General features: G+C 47.7%; 1 protein-coding gene across 2 annotated transcripts in view; it reads right to left on the bottom strand.

The window, feature by feature from the left end:
* Positions 1-20,047, bottom strand: part of NDC80 (NDC80 kinetochore complex component) — a 167,753-nt gene that overhangs the window by 25,909 nt on the left and 121,797 nt on the right. For both annotated transcript variants that reach the window (XM_029578372.1, XM_029578373.1), the window contains exons 13-14: positions 11,688-11,777; positions 3,828-3,920 (exon numbers count right to left, since the gene is read on the bottom strand). In XM_029578372.1, the coding sequence (XP_029434232.1) occupies positions 3,828-3,920; positions 11,688-11,777 (183 nt within the window). The remainder of the gene's footprint in view (positions 1-3,827; positions 3,921-11,687; positions 11,778-20,047) is intronic.

Genomic DNA, 20,047 nt, shown 5'->3' with positions numbered 1-20,047 from the left:
ATCTGAGGCAGTGGAAGCTGGCTGCTGCTCTCTATGCAGGAGCCAAAAACCGGAAGCAGGGCCCGGTTGAGGAGCTGCTTGTGGCTTTTGTTTTCATGTCTGACGAGATTGGGCCTTATGGAAAGGTCTCGTGGAGAGAGTCCTAGAAGGTGGTGGATAAAACTTTTGGACGGAAGAATGACTTTTTTGTATCCTTCCTGAATGGCTGCTTGGAGGCATAATCAGAAGGCATCAGAAAGAGCTGCCTTAGTGTCTCATGATGGTCCTTGAGTTCCGCCACCGTTCGTTGAATCTGTTCACCGAACAGATTGTCTCCTACACAGGGTAGGTCGGATAGTCTGTCCTGCACTTCAGGGCGAAGGTCTGAAGACTGAGCCAGGCCCATCTTCTTGCCGAGATAGCTGCTGCAGATACCCTGGTCACAGTGTCAAAGATATCATAAGATGATCTTATCTCATGCTTGCCCGCTTCAAACCCTTTGTTTACTAGGGTTTGAAGCTGTTCCTGGAATTGCTGTGGCAGGGACTCTACAAAGTCCTGTATCTGCTTGAATAAGACCCTGTTTGTACTGGGTCATATACAGCTGATAAGAGGCAATCCGAGAGATGAACATTGAGCTCTGGAAGACCTGGTGACCAATGGCATCTAGAAATTTTTGCTTCTTTCCTGGGGGAAAGGAAATATGAGGTTTTGATCTCGTTGCTCTCTTTTGGGCAGATTCCATGACGACAGAGTGGTGATCCAATTGAGATTTTTGAAAACCTGGGGCTGTCTGTACCAAATAAGTGGTGTCAGTCTTCCTGTTGACTGGTGCAACAGAGCCAGAGCGTTCCCAGTTCTTCTTTTGTAGATCCAGAATAACTTGGTGAATGGGGATGGAGGTTATTTCCTTGAGAGCATCCAGGAACTGTAACAACTCCATCATTTGGTGCCGGTCATCGTGCTCGGTCTGTAATTGGAAGGGAACCAAACTTCACAAAGTTTATAAAGGAAAAGTCCTCTGGAGGAGAACGCTTCCTGCTTTCAGAAGGAGAAGGTGGTGAAGGCAAGTCATCTGTGTGTGGTGAAGAATCATCTGTCCAGGTATTGTAGGGATCGGCATTTGTCCCTCTAGGAGCCCTAGGGGGACGGGACGGGGAATCCCTAAGATCCTGGTCTAGGCTCCGAAGGAATCGAAGGAATAATTGGAGGCACCGATGAAGGCATCGAGGAATGGACCGGTGGCGCCGGACCTATCGGCATCGATGGAGGGATGCGGAACGTGTTTCTCCTCCCGATGACAAAGTTAGCGGGGAGGGCACCAAAGCCATCGGTGACCCGAGGTCCATCGGTGGAAAAAGTGGCCATGAGCGCTTCCATCCTCGATAGCAGTGGTGCCAATGCTGCTGGAATCGGGTCGATGGTCGGTTCCGCAATCGGTACCGGTGTCTGTGCCAGAGCAACCTGGAGTCTATGCATCGCCTTGTCGATGGCCTCCTGAACCAGCCGGTCCAGTTCTTCTCGGAGACCTGGAGCAAGCAACCCCGGTTCCGGAACAGAAGGAGGCAGAGGCATAGCTTGAGGGACCACCGTTAAAGGCGGAGTCGCGGCTCCCAATCCCCTTTCGGGCGAGGGTTACCTCTGTGACCCAGTCGCCGAAAAGGTCGGTGCCTTTTCTGGATGGGGTTTCTTCGATGGCGGCTCGGACGATGGCGAGGTCAAGGATTTTGCTCCCTCGATGGTCCGAGTCTTCAGATGTCGATGTTGCTCTACGATCTCCTCGGTCCTGAGGGGAAGTAGAAGGAGTTAGAGGCTGAGAAGTCGTCGATGCCGGACAGTCACCGGCTGGTGGTCGATACTGGCACGAAATTGACAGTGCTGGTTCTGATGATGTCGATGCAATAGACGGCGTCGTGGTCTGAGCACAGAAGAGAAGTTCCATCTTCTCCATTCTGGCCTTGCGACCTTTGGGTGTCATTAGGGCACATTTGGTGCAGGTCAGGACATCGTGCTCACATCCGAGACACATTACACAGACTTTGAGGGTCTGTCATGGACATGGTGCGATTATAGTCCGGGCACCGATGGAACCCAGATGCCATGGCCATGAAAAAACTTGAGCCGCGGTACGGTCGACGGCCAGTAGGCCGCGAGGGCCAAACTCAACGGGAATCGACCGAAAACGGGTAAAAACTTACCGAAGTATCACGGAATAAAAAATTCAAAGGAGGGACCCCTGTGGGGTATGAAACCGCTATCCTCCACCCTCTTTAACATTTATCTTGTACCACTCTGTCATCTCCTCTCCGAACTTAACCTTAAATTCTGTCTATATGCCAACGATGTCCAGATCGTCATCCCCATCCAAAGTTCCATCTCTGATGCCCTAAAGCACTGGGAGAAATGCCTTGATGCCATCAACTCTCTCCTTACCAACCTCCATCTAGCACTCAATGCCACCAAGACTGAGATCCTACTTATCGCCCCTCACGCCACCCTCCCCCCACCTTTCGCCAACGATCCCAGCATTAACATCACCACCGCCCAACCATTCGTCAGGGATCTTGAGTTCTCCTTGACCAACAACTCAACATGAAGAAATACATCAACTCCATACTCAAAGAAGGCTTTTTCAAACTAAACGTCCTAAAAAAACTGAAACCCCTGCTTTACCCCCAAGACCTTCGTACAGTGATCTAGGCCACCATTGCTACCAAACTGGACTACTGCAACGCTCTCCTCCTAGGCCTCCCCTACGCCACAATTAAACCCCTACAAATGTTGCAAAATGCAACAGCAAGAATCATCTCAAACACACGCAAATATGAACATATCACCCCGATTCTCAAAAACCTTCATTGGCTCCCCATCCCCTCCCGTATCCACTATAAAGCCCTTACCATTGTACACAAATCCATTCGCTCACACAACTCCAACTGGCTAGATATTCCCTTCACCCCCCACCACTCTTCCCACCCGTCCAGAACCACCAATAGTGGCACACTACATGTACCCTCTCTAAAGACAGCCTGCCTTTCCTTCACCCATGACCATGCCCTCTCCATTGCCGGCCCTTCACTCTGGAACTCCATGCCCCTCACCCTGCGCCTCGAACCCTGTCTTATCAAGTCTAAAAAGAAATTGAAGACTTGGCTATTCAAACGAGCCTACCCAGAATAGACTATGTTACCAAATGCCCCTAGATATGCACCTAAATCATGAACCCCTTATTTCAGTCTGCTAAACCCCATTATTATCATCTTGGGTTACTGTTATATCCAAGGTTACTAGTGCTGTTAATGCTTGTTTCAATGTTTATCGGCGTTGTTCACTATCCTTCTATGCTTTGCTATTGTTCCCCCCTGCCAAGTTTTCCTCGCCTTGTTAATATCTAATTTCTTAGCTGCTGTTATTATGTGAACCGGTGTGATGTCCCCACTAACGCCGGTATATAAAAGTTTTAAAATAAATAAACTTTTTAGTAATTCCGTGAGGAAAATTCCTGTCAGGACTCTCTGTAGAGCTCCTTAACCGCGTGGCTACTGTCGCGCGGAAATAAGAAGACTGAAGGGGGACCCATGCTGGCTGCAGGGTTAGTGCCCTGTTGGGCATGCCCAGTAGGGGCCAGTCAAAGTTCTGGAAACTTTGACAAAAGTGTTCCGTGATTGGGCTCCATCCTGTGGAGTCACCCATATGTGATGACTACCATCCTGCTTGTCCTGTGAGAAACTCATTTACCACTATTTTTAAAGCACTACTGGACATACATAACTCTGAACAGATACATAGAAAAGACAGGCCCTGTTCCATGAAGCTTACAATCCTCTCATCCATTTCATAGTCCTTACCTCTAACTTCTGCTGGTAAAGCTCATCTAGCCTTTGGGCTTCCTCTTTGAGTAGTTTTACATTTTTTCTCTTTTCTGTTACTATTAAATTCACCTTTAAGAAAAAATATTGTAGTCAATGAAAATGTGCACAAACTTTTAACCTGCATGTGTTTTTTCAGTTTGGATGAACTTTATAACTGAATTAGAAGACATCCAATTCTTTGTTCAAAGAGTGGCAATACTGTTCTAACCAGAACTGAATGAATGGGGCAAAAATTTAGTCCAGACAGATATTGCAAAGGCAATTTATTTGATTATATTCAATATAATTGCTGCTGCCACTAACTGGATTTAAACAATGTGCCCCCTATTTATAATGTGGTATGACTTAATAAAATATAAGTGGGCTTAAGGAAACATCTTTATTTTTACTTACTACATGATGTCAAGTAGAGATTTCATTTAAAAAAAAATACCCTCCCCCCCCCCCACACAATCCATAAAATAAAATACTTAATAAATATAATCGGCATGCGCAGCAGCAGAGCAGACGGAGAGTCTGTGGTGGAGTGCATGAGACTAGCACAGGGAAAGCAGCGGTATGCGAAGGGCCGGCGGCCATGGAATGTATCCAGACCCCTCTTGAACCCTGCTATGCTGAGACATTTAGCAGTAGCTGATTACACAGTTTAGCTACGTGCTGACTAAAGAAATACTTTACAGCAAAGGAGATCAGGGTGGTTTACTGCCCCCCCCCCCCCGCCGTCGTTGCTTCCGGCCTACCTCGACTTTAAAGGTAGGCCCCGACTCCAGGCGTCGCGCAACCAAGGGACTTACCCCTTTGTGCACCCCTTAGTGCCACCAGTAAGTGCGCCACAACCCCCACTACCGGCAACCACCTCTCACGCCTCTCTACCCCCTGCCTTCCAATAACGGCCCTCATCCCTTACCCCCTATGCCACCCATCCCTTCCTCCCCTACGGCCGTACCTGAAATACCCACTGAACACCCTCATACATGCCTTGCCCCCACCACTACTCACTGCCACATTCCCTGCTCTAAACTAGAACTGGTCTGGAAATTATTCTAGAACCCCACCACCCATTCTCATCATCCAGCACCCCCCCTCGCTTATCCTTCCTCTGAATCCCAACCATCCAACCCCCTACAACACCCCCTACAGCCACTCACCCCATTCCTTTCTCTGCTGCCCCACAGCTCTTATTCCCACCTACCATACTAAAACAATTCCACACCCTTCCTCACTCTACTCTCTACCACACTATACCCATTACACCTAAACAAAGATTCAACCCCTCCCCATCAAACATCTCTACCGCAACCATAAAAAAATCCTCTATCCCTACCCAAACCCACCAACCGAGATCCTTCATACCCATCATGACCTCCTCCCTTACACAACTCCTAGGACTCACACTCTTCACACTGACCCTCTTCAATGCACAATCCCTCGTTAAAAAAAAACAAAACAAAAACCTCATACTCAATGACCACCTGCTAGACTCAAAGCCAGACATTTGTGCAATCACAGAAACCTGGCTCAAACACACAGATGTAGCCTTGCTAAACCAATTACATCACATCTTTATGACATTCTCGCTACCCAGACAAAAAAAAAAAAAAGGTGGCGGCTTACTATTAGCTGCAAAAAAAAGAACTAGGACTAACTTCCATCCCATTTCTAACCTGCCATTCATTGCCAAACTCATGGAGAGACTAGTTAGCTCCCAACTCTCCGATTATCTCGACAAACACAAAATCCTCTACCCCGCTCAATTTTGTTTCCGTAAATTCCTTAACACAGAATCTCTTATAATTTCTCTCACGGACACCCTTCTCATGGGAATAGACAAAGGACAATCATACTTACTGGCACTTCTTGATATTTCATCTGCGTTTGACACAGTTAATCACTCCATCCTCCTAAACCGCCTCACTGACATAGGCATCTCAGGAACTGTCCTCAGATGGCTTGAGTCCTTCCTGAGCAACAGATGCTATAAGGTCAGAATAAGCAATAAAGAATCCCCCCCCCCCCAATCAGCTCAACCCATGGAGTCCCCCAGGGCTCTTCCCTCTCCCCTACTCTCTTCAATATCTATCTCTTACCCTTCTGCCAGCTCCTCGAAAACCTAAATCCAACCCATTTTATATACGCTGATGATGTTCAGATGCTTATCCCCATAACAGAGTCTCTCCCCAAATCCCTCAAATTCTGGGACAAATGCCTCCACTCCATCAACCTCGTCCTCACCAGTCTTAACCTAGTCTTCAAAACACGGCCAAGACCGAACTCATCTTCCTGGACCACAACCACCTTTCCCTCCCCAACCCCTCATCCACCACAGTCGCACAAGTGAGACCTCGGCGGTGTACTAGACAACCAACTGAACTTTAAAAAATTCGTTAACACAACAAAAGGCTGTTTCTACAAACTCTGAATTCTAAAAAAAAAAAAAAACAAAAAACCACCAAACTTAGACCCCTCCTCCACTTCCATGATTTCCGTACGATCCTCCAAGCTACCCTTCTCTCTAAAATTGACTACTGCAACTCCCTTCTTCTAGGCCTCCCCGCAACCACCACTAAACCCTTACAGATGCTCCAAAATGCGGCTGCCAGAATCCTTACCAACTCCAGCCAAAAAGATCACATCACCCCCATCCTCAAGAATCTCCATTGGCTCCCTATCAGCTTTAGAATCCTCCATAAGAACCTCACTATTATTCATAAGACCATCAACAATCAACACGCGCTCGAGGTAAAAAAAACCCTCTACGCCTCCACACCTCAAAAAGACCAATTAGAGCTGCTTATAAAGGAACCCTCCACGCTCCCCCCCCAACTCACTCTTCACACGTCTACTAGGGAACGTGCCTACTCCACAGCAGGGCCATCTCTACGGAACACCATGCCCCCAGACCTATGCCAGAACACTGCCCATTGACCTTTAGTTTTGTGGGGTTTTTTTGTTTTTGTTTTTAAAGACCTGGCTGTTCAAACAAGCCTTTCCTTAATCCTTCCCCCTCCTCCCGCCCTTAACCTTCTGCATTACCCCTCGCTACTCTAGACTATACCTTCCCATCTTTCTAGGTTAATACAGCATCCCCACCCTCCTTCAAGTCGCCAACTGTGCAGCAGATATTTATGCCATACATTTATCTAAACCTCATAGATATACAACATATCTGTTTTATAATTTATTTATTAACTGTCTCCTGATACTCTATAGTAGATGTGCTTTATAATTTGTAATGTTACATTTGTTATATTATACATCATTTTTTTATTCAATTGTTCCCCCTACCACTGTTACTGTATTCATATTATATATCTTATATTATCTTATATATATTTTAAGCATTCTTATATTGGAAAAATTACTTACCTGATAATTTCGTTTTTCTTAGTGTAGACAGATGGACTCAGGACCAATGGGTATAGTGTACTCCTGATAGCAGTTGGAAACGGATCAGATTTCAATCTGACGTCAGCCCTAGTACATATACCCCTGCAGGAAGTGCAGCTCTTCAGTATTCTCCTCGAAAAGCATTGTGGATATATGTATGACTGCATAATTTGTATAACTTGATTAAACTTTATAACTTGGATAACTTAATTTGAACCGGTTGAAATGGCTACAGCTGGAGACCGCCAGTGCCCTCAACCAAGAAACGCCGACACCTGGTAGGGTGGGTGTCCTAGATGAAGGAAAGCATGGCTTACCCGTGAATCATTCGCTCCCGGGGATGTCCCCCTAGGATTCCATGAGTAACGGCAGCCGTAAGTGGGATGCTGAGTCCATCTGTCTACACTAAGTAAAATGAAATCATCAGGTAAGTAATTTCTTCATTTCCTAGCGTGTAACAGATGGACTCAGGACCAATGGGATGTATAAAAGCTACTCCCGAGTGTGAGGCTGCCCGTTAGTACTGCCCTTGCGAATGCTGTGTCCTCCCGAGCCTGGACATCCAGGCGGTAAAACCTGGAGAAGGTGTGGATGGAGGACCATGTCGCCACCCTGCAGATCTCGGTGGGCGACAGCATCTTGGTTTCCGCCCAGGACACTGCTTGGGCTCTAGTAGAATGGGCCTTGACTTGTAGGGGTGGTGGTTTGCCCACTTCTACGTAGGCTGCCTTGATGACCTCTTTGATCCAGCGGGCTACGGTTGCTTGCGAGGCCGCTTCCCCTTGCTTCTTCCCACTGTGAAGGACGAATAGATGGTCCGTCTTTCATATGGATTCCGATTTTTCCAGGTATCGGACTAGGAGTCTGCCGAAGTGAGATGGCGTAGACTTCTGGCCTCTTCCGAATTCTTATGTTCATCTGGCGATGGTAGCGAGATGGTTTAGTTGAGATGGAAGTGAGATACCACTTTGGGGAGGAACAATGGTACTGTGCGTAACTGGATGGTTCTTGGGGTGAGTCTGAGGAATGGCTCCTGGCAGGACAGTGCTTGTAGCTCGGATATACGACGGGCTGAACAGACTGCCAGCAGGAAGGCTGTCTTCAATGTTAATAGTCAAAGAGACAGGCCGCGGAGAGGTCTGAAGGAGGTTCCTGCTAGGAAATCTAGGACCAGGTTGAGGTTCCAAAGAGGCACCGGCCACTTTGTGTGGGGGGAGGGGGGGAAGAGTAGTTGGGTCCGAACTCTGTCCGGGAGCTGAAGCCGTACGGTGTAGTTCTGGAACAGTGGATTCCATCGTGATAGTAGTGAGCGTTGTAGGGGTCTCATGTGAGCTCGTGCCCATGGGACTACTTCCAGTGTGGATGCCTTGATGCTGAGAACTTGTAGGTAATCCAATGCTGTGGAGTGAAGTTCGCTCAACAGGGTTCGTAACTGGGTCATCAGTTTTGATCTCCTTGTCTGTCTCAGGATGACCTTGTCTTGTTGGTGTTGAATCGGACTCCCAAGTATTCTAGAGATTGGGAAGGCTGCAGGCAGCTCTCGTTTGTGTTGACCACCCACCCGAGGCTCTCCAGTAGAGCTTTCACTCAGTTGGTTGCCTGGTGGCTTTCTTCTGGGGATTTCGCTCTGATCAGCCAATCGTCTAGATAAGGGTCTACGCGGATTCCTTCCTTCCTCAGTGTTGTTGCCACCACCACTATGATCTTGGTGAACGTCCGGGGTACAGTGGGGATTCGCCCCATTTGTTGGTTAGTTTCTCTAGTTCGCTCCCGAACAGGAGTGTTCCCTTGAAAGGCATCCTTGTGAGTCTCGTTTTGGAGGATGCGTTGGCTGACCAGTTTTGGAGCCAGATTTGTCTTCTGGCTGCCACGGCGGATGAGACTCCTCTAGCCGCTGTGCGTACCAGATCCGAAGCTGCGTCCACGAGGAATGATACCGCTGGTTCCAGGGCTTCTCCAGGGGTGTTATTCCTGGTCTGTGCTAAGCAGGCACGTGTCACCACCGCACAGCAGGCCGCGATCTGTAAAGACATAGTGGAGATGTCAAAGGATTGTTTGAGGATAGATTCCAAATGTCTGTCTTGAGCATCCTTGAGCGCTGCTCCTCCCTCCACCGGGATAGTAGTGTGCTTCGAGACCACGCAGACCATGGCATCCACTTTCAGACATGCCAGGAGGATCTAGAGGGTACATGGCTGCCAGAGCCCTGCCCCCTTTGAATGTAGTTTCTGGGGCCTCCCATTCCAGGTCAATTAGTTGCTGGACGGCTTGCAGTAGTGGAAAATGGCGGGAGGTCTGACTGAGTCCCTCCAATAGTGGGTTCGTCTTAGGTTCCCCTGAGGCACTAGTGCCCGGGATGGCAAGCACTTTTAGGCTGTTTGTGACCAGGTCTGGAAGCTCGTCCTTGGTGAAGAAGCGTCTCATGGTTCAATGGGGTTCTGTCCCAGGAGGAGTTCCCCTTCTTCCAGGGGTTCTGACTCCTCATCTGAGATGTCTGGGTCCCCGAAGGTGGGGCTTCTGGGCAGTGGGATCACTTCCCTGGGCATAGGGTCCCGGCATGTTGAGGTCCTCTGGTGGAGCCTGAGAACGCATTATAGGAGGCCCCGATTGCACATGGACGAAGGTATGCAGGCCTTTGAAGAATTCCACCGGGTCTAGACTAGAGGGCGCCGTGTCCCTGGGGAGCCCAGTTTGACGGGGGGTCACGCTGTGTAATGCTAGGTCTGGCGTACTGCTCAAGAGGCTGACGTCAGGTACCAGATTGAGAGGTCCATGAGCTGGGTCCCCTAGGGCCTCTTCGCACTGTATACACAGGGCTGTGGCCTGCTCATGCTGTGCAGCTCTAATATGGCATGCTGGGCAGAGGCCCTGAGCTTTGAGCTTGTTTTCTGGCAGTGCCATGGCTTGTGCGCATATCACACAGCTGTGCGCTCCGGTGTGCGAAGTTGCGCGTGTAGGAAGTTGTGCGCACAGGTCGCAATTATGCGCCCGGCACAGTAAGCGTGTGGTTAGGCACATCGCTTGTGCGATCGGCCCTTGTGCGTGTAACTTTGTGCGCACAAGGGATTTGTGCGCACGTATCAAAACGGCGGACAGGGCAAAAATGGTGATGGTGACCACGTGGACAATATGGCGACCACCTCGGAGGGTATCCACGTGGGAGGGCCCTCGGATCTGACCGGGGTCTAGCCCTGCTAGGGCCGATCAACCCGGTGGCACTGGTCCCGGCTGGCGACCTGTGCGTCTCCTCCAGCTTCGGAGACCGGAGACTTTTAAATAAATTTCTACTTTACCTTGTCTTGGCGCTTCCCAGTTTCGTTACGGGCGGTCTCCGGCTGCGGGGGGAGAGGGAAATACCTTCACCGCCGCACTCGAGGTTGCACCCGCTGCCTCTCAGCCTCATCAGATTTCAGGGGCTAGGTCCCCGCTGGGAGTCGGCCACCGGACCGAGGCTTACCTCCGAGGGATCGTGGAAATCACCTCGGAAAATCTCCACTGGAGGAGGGACCCAACGAGTGTCACCGCAGGAGAGCGGGGCTCGTCCATAAAGGTAAGATTTTCTTCTCAATTTGGTTTTCTTTGGTAAGATTACTCTAACGCTGTGCTAGCGTACAGAGAGTCCCTAACTGCTATGGAGACGGAAAATACTGAAGAGCTGCACTTCCTGCAGGGGTATATGTACTAGGGCTGTCGTCAGATTGAAATCTGATCCATCTCCAACTGCTATTAGGAGTACACTATATCCATTGGTCCTGAGTCCATCTGCTACACGCTAGGAAAATATTATGCAACTGTTCCTCCCTCCTTTTTTTTTTTATTTTTATTTAAAGATTTTTTATATACCGGGGCACGTTAAAAACATCACCTCGGTTCACAATGTAACGTAACATAGCAACCAGCTTTACAATAATTTAATGTAATGCAAACAGTAAGAAAACTAAGTCAACTTGAGACAGGTGGTTACATAATTAACTCTTAAGGAGAGTAGAGTAGAGAAGGTTACATAATTAACGCTTAAGGAGAGTGGATGAAAGTTTTTAACTATTAACTATCATCCTAGTTCCAGTAACCCTCGTTCAATGTAATTTATCTCCTCTTACCTCCTCCAGTAGCATCTTAGTTACGATTAATGTTAAAGTTCTCACTACCCATGTTCGATGTGAACAGATGTGATATGATATTCATCATGAATGTCGGTATAAAAAAGGTTTAAATAAATAAAAATATAGCAAGGTATTTAGTATCAAAAAGCCATTTGTTGGAAAAGGATAGCTCCTAAGAAATGATTATCAAAATGACAATTAACTTACACTGATAAATCTGTTGTCAAAGAAATGAAAAATGATACTTTAAAAATTCATATTTCTATCTAGCTATTCCTGGGATGCAAAGGGTTACATCTGGCTTAAGCCTTTTTTAATTGAAAAAAAAAAAAAAAAAAAGCCTTACCTGTTCTCTCTTATCCTCTAAAGCTATTTTCTTATTTATCACTTTAGCAAGTTCTTCTTCAGATTCATTAATAAGCTCCATTAGTGGAACCTACAACACAAACTTCACATAGTTGGGATAAAAAATATCTTTTCCAGGCTATTTTTTTGTTAATGTATATACACACACACATTGCGCAAGAGAAATGTTTCTTACATTCAATACAAATGAAAGTTTTCCCTAGAACATGGGTTCTTTTGTGTAATTTCAATTTTAACTTCTGTTTGAAACATTTCCCACATTGAGAGCATGGAAAGTGTCTCTGCCCAGTGTAGGTTCTCTTATGCACTAATAAATTATATTTTCTATCAAAGTTTCTTCCACAGGTTTCACACAGAAAGGATTTCTTCCTTTCTCCCCTTATCTGGTGAAGGTCTGAAGTCATGTGAACACTTATTACTTTGGAAGGAAGTCTTTGCTCTGTGATCACTGTTATTACTCTGGAAGGATCTCAGGTCTCTCTGGAGGAGTTCAGTGCAGTTGCTTACCTGTAACAAGTGTTCCTCGGACAGCAGGATGTTAGTCCTCACACTTGATGGAGCCTGGCTCGGAAAACTTTTGTCAAAGTTTCTAGAAGCTTTGACCAGCACACTGAGCATGCTGCTATCCATGCGAAGTCCCCCTTCAGTCTTATAACAGAGAAAAATACAAGTGAAAAAAATAAAAACAAACCGGAAGTTGAACCCAACTCCACGGGATGGCAGGCAGGATTCCTGAGGACTAACATCCTGCTGTCCTAGGAGAACACCTGTTACAGGTAAGCAACTGTGCTTTCTCCTAGGACAAGCAGGATAGTAGTTCTCACATGTGGGTGAATACCAAGTACCAGGCTGTCTCTGTGAATCGGAGAGACCAACAGATGCCGAACAAGGTGCCAATGGGCACAACCCAACTGTGGCTCTGCTGGCTGGTTGGAGACCACCTGGCATCAACCAAGGGCACTAGGCTGGAAGAGCTGGGTTCATGTGTGGAAGACATTGCACAGGACAGTGACCAAATGCACTGTCTTGCCACACATCTTTTTCTAAGCAGTAGTGAGCTGCAAACGTGTGAAGAGAACTCCACATTGCGGCCCGACAAATTTCAACGACGGGAACTACTCACAGCTGAGCCACCGATGTGGCCATCGACCGCACAGAGTGAGCTTTGATGCGGCCAGACACAGCTGAAGGCCTGCCTGAGCATAGCAGAAAGCGATACAATCTGCTAGCTAGTTGGACAAGGTCTGTTTACCCATTGCCATGCCAAGCCTATTTCAATCAAAGGACACAAAGAGCCGAGTGGACTGCCAATGCCCAGCTGTGCATTCTAAGTAGAAGGCCAAGACCTTCTTGTAGTCTAGACTATGAAGGGCCCGTTCCCCCAGATGTGAAAGTGGCTTGGGAAAGAAGGTGGGCAGAACAATGGACTGATTGATGTGGAAATCAGTCGCTACCTTAGGCAGGAATTTAGGGTGCGTTTTCAAAACCACATGATCATGAAAGAATCTCATGTATGGCGGGTACATGATCAAGACCTGAAGCTCATTGACTTTATGGGCTGAATTAATTGCCACTAGGAAAATGACTTTCCAGGTGAGGAACTTCGGATCGCAGGAATGCAGCGGCTTGAAGGGAAGATGCATGAGCTGTGCCAAGACATCGTTAAGGTCCCAGGATACAGTAAGGGGCTGAAGAGGGGACTTCAACTGAAGTAAGCCCCTCATAAAACAATCCACCAAGGGCTGTGCTGAGATGGGAGTGCCATCAATGCCTCAATGGTATGCCCTAACCAAGCTGGGATGGACCCTGACTGAGCTGGTTTGGAGCCCAGACTCTGAAAGGTGCCACAAGTAGTCTAAGTCTGGGGAGGGGACATGTGAGCATGCCCCTCACACCAGATGGAGAATAGTCTCCACTTCATGCCATAGGACGTCCTGGTGGAAGGCTTCCTAGAGGCCACCAGGACCTGGGAGACACTGGCCGAAAGGTTCAGGGGCTGGAGAATTATGCTCTCAACATCCACACCATGAAGGCCACTGCCAGGAGGTTCAGGTGGCGCAGGGCACCCCGATTCTGAGTTACCAGTTTGGGCGCAGTCCCCAGCTGAATGGCATCCCTGATCGACATCCCGAAGGAAAGGGAACCAGGCCTGTCGGGGCCAATAAGATGCCACAAGGATCATGGTTCCTCCGTCCTGTAGAAGTTTCAGTAGGGTCTTTAAGAGGAGTGGGAGAGGAAGGTATGCGTACAGCAGACCCTTCCCCCAGTGGAGGAAGAAGACATTGCAGGGCACATGTCCGCCCCCTGGCACCAGGGAGCAGAAACTTGTGGTTGACAGGGAGGCAAAGAGATCCACATTTTGGATACCCCACTGATGGAAGATCCTGGCCACTACCTCCGGATTGAGGGAACCACTCATATGGTTGAAAGGAGCAGCTCGGCTGGTCCGCTAGCACATTCAGCGTCCCTGGTAGGTATGTTGCCCAGAGCGACATCCCTTGCAACAGAGCCCAGAACCACTCGTGCACTGCCTCGCAATAGAGGAGGAACAACCCCGTGCCTCCCTGCTTGTTGATATACCACATTGCTACATGGCTGTCATCCTGATCCGGACTTCCTCGTGGGACAACCGGTCCCTGAACACCCACAGAGCGTAGCAAATTGCCTGAAGCTCCAAGAAGTTTATTTGGCAGCGGGCTTTGCGGGAGGTCCAGAGACCTTGTGTGTAGAGGTCTTCCACATGGGCTCCCGGGCCCTGAGGAGACACATTGATTGTGAGTAGCACTTGAGGCAATGCCACCTGGAAGGGGATTCCCTGCTGTGGTTTGGAGATGTTCTCCCACCAGGACAGGGACATCTTCAAAGGCTCCGTGACCAAGAGAGTTGAGGTCCTGGGAGGCCTGTTGCCACTGAGCCCACAGGGTCCACTGTGGCAAGCATTACAAAACTGGAGTCTTTTCCCATGCTTTCTGCCTGGTGCCATTGCTCCACATGTGATCTTGTTCTTCAAATCCTCTCCTACTTAAAATGGTGCTTGGAGCTCCATGCTGCACAATCACCGCATGCTGTCTGCAATTAGGCCGCATTGATATCTAGCTCGTTTCTGATACGCTGCGCCACGCTCTCAACTTGGCCAGCCACCATGTACCTCTTCTCAAGCTGATCAGCGGCTGCTGCCAAAATAACATTTTTTTTAAACTGCCGCAAGGTGGTCAGACGGCTGGTAGCCTAGGGGAGCAGAGGCCATAGAAACAACTACAACCAGCTGCGGAGGGAAGGCCTAACAAGACTATTCCCTACCTCAAAACTGAAGGGCCCTCCAGAGCCTGCAGGCAGAAGGGGCAACCAGCCTTTACCGCCACTTCAGCTTCCAATGCAGAGAAAAGAAAGGATAGAGGGAAAGAGGTAAAAAAAAACTGTGGAATTTAGATAGGTTAAGACCATCTAGTTATGGTTATCTTGGGCCTATGTTCAAAGTCAGCTACACAAAATGGAATATTGTTGTGGAACAGTTAGCTGAGCTAATCAATATGTTTTTGTATCTGTCTAAGCCTTATGATCTAATTAAGACTGATAGGTTAAGTCATAACTGTCTGAAAACAATTACCGTATTTTTCACTCCATAAGATGCACATGACCATAAGACACACCTAGGATTCAGAGGGGGAAAATTAAAAAAAAAAAAAAATGAATATGGTGTGCTAAACTGGCTCTGTTCCCGGGCGTCTGTGCGTCTTATGGAGAAAATTAGGGGAGTGCATAAAATTTTTGTTTGTCCCTTTTCGTTTTCGGGTCTGGGGAGGGCCATTGCGGTTTACTCCCCAGATAAGAAAATTTTTATAGTTCTTTCTGTGGGAAACCCCCCCTCCAAAAACCCCCATCCCAACCCTTTAAATTTAAAACTACAACCCCCCACCATCCTGAGCCCCCCAAGACTTGCCAAAGTCCTTGGTGGTCCAGTGGGGGTTCGGGAGCAATCTCCTGCCCTTGGGCCGTCGGCTGCCAGTAATCAAAATGGCACTGATGGCCCTTTGCCCTTACTATGTCATAGGGGCTACCGGTGCCATTGGTCGGCCCCTGTCACATGGTAGGAGCAATGGATGGCCCATGCCAAGATGGCGCCTACCTCAAAACTGCCCTTCATCTAAGATGAAGGGCAAAAAAAAGAGTGTACTTGAGACAAACCACCTGAAAAAGGAAGCTTTGGTTTCATGTCAGATTTTGTTTAATGTCACTGCAAATTTAAGAGTTTGCTCCAACACAAATTGAGACCTAGAAATCAGTTTTATTCTGAAGCCAATAATTTTTAAAGGAAATAAGGAACCGGTTTTCCTAATTTGTGCAAAACAACTGAGCCCAAGGCTTCTTACTTCTCTGGAAGCTATTCTGCAGCCTGCTGGGGGAAAGGGCAAAACAGCCTTCACCGCCACACTTCCAACACCTGTGAACTTGGAAATTTGGCCCCAAGGTCCGGCTGCTCAACTGAGGGTGGGAGCCAACCAGACTATCACCTCAGGAGTTGTCCACCAACCTGTCTCGTCCAGACAAGCCTTCCCACAGGTAGGGTATGTGTATCCACCATTTGCTGGAGATGGAGAATATGGAGAGATGTCTGTGCAGTGCTATACAAAGATGACATCAGCAAGTCACTTTAGCTGAGTCTCCATCTGCTGGCTGAAGTGCATAGCCCACTTATGTGGGCTAGCCTACCCGGATAACAAGGAACTACCATTTAGTGTCTCCAAAAATTCTGTATTACGTCCAGTCACGGACTTGATTTCTTTAAGTGAGCTAGAGACCCTAAAACAGGAAACAGAACTAAGTGTATGTACACAACATAATGGGTTTCTGCTATTTGACTATTGTTTCTGTTTATTTAACTTTTTCTGGTAGTGATCACAAGAGGAATTGTATAAATATCAAAAGATTGATTTTAGGATGTGATAAGCATCTTGGACATGTTACCATCAGACCTAATTTTTCAAATTTAAAAAAATTCAAAATGTAGCTCTGGCAAAGTGACAGCACTAAGCAGAGGACTTGGGTTTGGTCATATTCAACATTTTCATAAGCAATATTGAGGAAGGACTGTTGGAAAAGGTGTATCTTTTTGCAGAAGATACCAAAATCTACAACAAGGGAGGCACCCTGGAAGATGTGGAAAACATGAGGGATCTAGCAAAACAAATAATGATCTAGAGTCTGGCAGCAAAGAATTAATGCTAAAATGCAGTCATGCATTTGAGCTGCAAAAAACCCTGGGGAGAGATACAGTATGAGGATGAAATTCTTTTTAAAGCATGAAATGAGAGAAGGATCTGGGTGATGATCATATCGGATGATCGCAATGTGGCCAAATAGGTGGATAAGGCAACAGCAAAAGCCAGAAATATGCTTGGGTGCATTGGGAGAGGAATGGCCAGCAGAAGGAGGTGATATTACCCCTGTATAAGTCTCTGGCGAGACCTCATTTGGAATACTATGTACAGTTCTGGAGACCCACCTTCAAAAGTATATAAACTATTTGGAGTCACACCAGAGGATAGCTACTAAAATGGTCAGTGTTCTTCACTGTAAAGCATATGATGATAAACAAAGATCTAATTGAGAAATTATTTATCTGATAATTTTGTTTTCGTTAGTGTAGTCAGATAGACTCAGGACCAATGGGTTATGCTCCCCTGCCAGCAGATGGAGATGGAAGCAGGTTGCAAAGCTGATGTCAGCTCTCTAGTATTCTCTTCAAAAGCCACTGAGGACACATTAGTGAAATGACTTGGCTAAAAATATGATTAAAAGTATGATCAAAACTGATAACCTAACTGTACTCAACCAACCGTAAACACTGAACCTCACTAAGAATATAGGTAATCTAATCTAGGGACGGGATAAACACTTACCTGTTATCTCTTGGATTTGAGGCCCCTTCCACAGGATGGACTGTGGCACAGTTCTTGGGCAGCCGAGGGCGGAATGCCGAGTCCATCTGTCTACACTAAGGAAAACGAAATTATAAGTAAGTAATTTCTCCATTTCCTAGCGTGCAGCCAGATGGACTGAGGACCAATGGGATGTACAAAAGTGGGAGGTTGCCCACGGTCCAGTCAACACTGACCGTACAATGGCTGTGTTCTCTCAGGCCTGTACGTTCAGGCGATAAAACTTGGAGAAGGTAGGCAAGGTGGACCATGTCACCGGTCGGCAGATATCAACGGGAGACAGCAGTCTAACTTCCGCCCATAAGGCTGCCTGAGCCCTAGTGGAATGAGCTCTCATCTGAGAAGGTAACAGCTTCCCAGCCTCCACATAGGCCCCCATGACCACCTCCTTAATATGGCGAGCTATGGTAAGGCGAGGCATACATTGGGGCCTGCCAGTAGAATGGGAGAGGGAAGGGCCACCGGGTGAGGTTCCGTCCGTATTGGGGCAAGAGACGCAGTAGACTGCGCCTGCACAAAGGCTTGTAGTCCCTGGAAAAACTTCATCCAGGAAAAGGCAGTCTGATCCATGCCTAGTCCAGGAGGTACTGGGATGGGACCAGTTGAATTTCCCTCTCCCACGGATGAACCCATCAAGGGGATGCTAAGATCCGGGGTACTTCCAGTTAAGGCAGTGCTCATCCCATCATCCAAATGGAAGATGCCTGGCTTAGCAAAGTCCGAGGAGGTCAATTTCCCTTGGGCTTCCTCACAGCACCGACATAAGTTGGAGTCCAGGTCAGGCAGAGGCTCTAATATGGCGAGCATTGCAGAGAGCAAGACGCTTAGCTTTCTTGGTTGACTGTGCCATTGACGGCGGAAACTATGCATTCTATCAGCTCGCACTTAAAAAATGTATGCGCATAGATTTCGAGCACCTAGGTGGGATGCGGCAAAGCAAATGCACCCCCTGTGCGCCCAGTTTTTCCTGTGTTCTGTGCTTAGTAAGTTGTTTGCGTATGGATGCGCAAGACTTTATGCACGCGATGCATGCACAGAGCAGACGCACTACGCATACTGACATTCTATGGAGGGCACTACGGCACGCACAAAGACGCCCAAGATGGTGCCACTGCGGCCTACCACGCGGTGTGCCGACCAAGCCTAAAGTGAGGAATAGCCCACTGGGGGGGGGGGGGGCTCTCAACCCCCTCGGAAGCCCACTTCCCCTTACCCCAAAAGGATCGGGAACGAAGTCGGTACATCGCATCGAGCAAGGAGACTGGAGGAAGTCTTGCTGAAGCCCTTCCAAACATCTCTGAATCGGGAGGTAAATTTTTTTTTTTTTTTACACTTACCTTGACTCAGCACGTACCGGCTGAATACAGAGAGACAGACTCCGGCTATGGGGTGGGGGTGGCTTTGGTTGTTACCGCCAAGCTCAGCATCCTGCACCCTCTGCCTTTCAGCTGCTTAAGCAGCAAAGTCCATACTGGGAACCAGCTACCGGACCCAGGCACACCTCTGAGGGATCTTGGAAATCACCTCAGGAATTTTCAACTGAGAATTTAGGTATCACCGCAGGAGAGCGGAGCTCAATTTTTTTTCTATCTAGAAATTAGATTTTCTTCTTCCAAAAAGTATAACAATCCCTGTAAGGAGAGGTACGTCCACCATCTGCTGGAGAATACTGGACAGCTGAGGTCACTGTAGGGCAATATGTACTGTGACTTCAGCTTTGCAACCTGACTCCGTCCCCATCTGCTAGCAGGGCAGCATAACCCATTGGTCCTGAGTCCATCTGGCTACACGCTAGGAAAACATATATTCTAAAGGAAAGGTGAGATAGGGGAGATATCATAAGGACATTTAAATATCTCCTAGGTATCAATGTATAGGAGGGCAAATCTCTCAACAAAAGGAAAATTTGTTCTTACCTGCTAATTTTCGTTCCTGTAGTACCACGGATCAGTCCAGACCATGGGTTGAGCCTCCTGTCCAGCAGATGGAGACAGACCAAACTGAAAGGGTAACCTATATCAGGACAGAGCCTATCCTACAGCCGTTCAGTATAACCATTGTCAAAGCAGATAACTATAAAGATAACCAGTAAAAGATCAAGCAAGTAATAAGAGAACTAAGAAAACTGTACAATCGAAAACATTGAATGGATTCTGTATATGATTGCTCTTGCATAGATATCCATTGTCAAAGAGATGCTTCCGGTGCCTCTATGAAAACATTCAGCATCCTGCAAGAGAAGAAAAAGCTTCGAGCGGACAGCAGGAAAGTACAGGGAAGGGTGTGTGGACTGATCCGTGGCACTACAGGAATGAAAGTTAGCAGGTAAGAACCAATTTTCCTTTCCCTGTACGTACCCGGATCAGTCCAGACTGTGGGATGTACCAAAGCTTCTCTACAT

The sequence above is a fragment of the Rhinatrema bivittatum genome, chromosome 15, assembly GCF_901001135.1.
Source record: "Rhinatrema bivittatum chromosome 15, aRhiBiv1.1, whole genome shotgun sequence".
NCBI classification, from domain to species: Eukaryota; Metazoa; Chordata; class Amphibia; order Gymnophiona; family Rhinatrematidae; genus Rhinatrema; species Rhinatrema bivittatum.
This window is presented reverse-complemented; position numbering and strand designations above follow the sequence as displayed.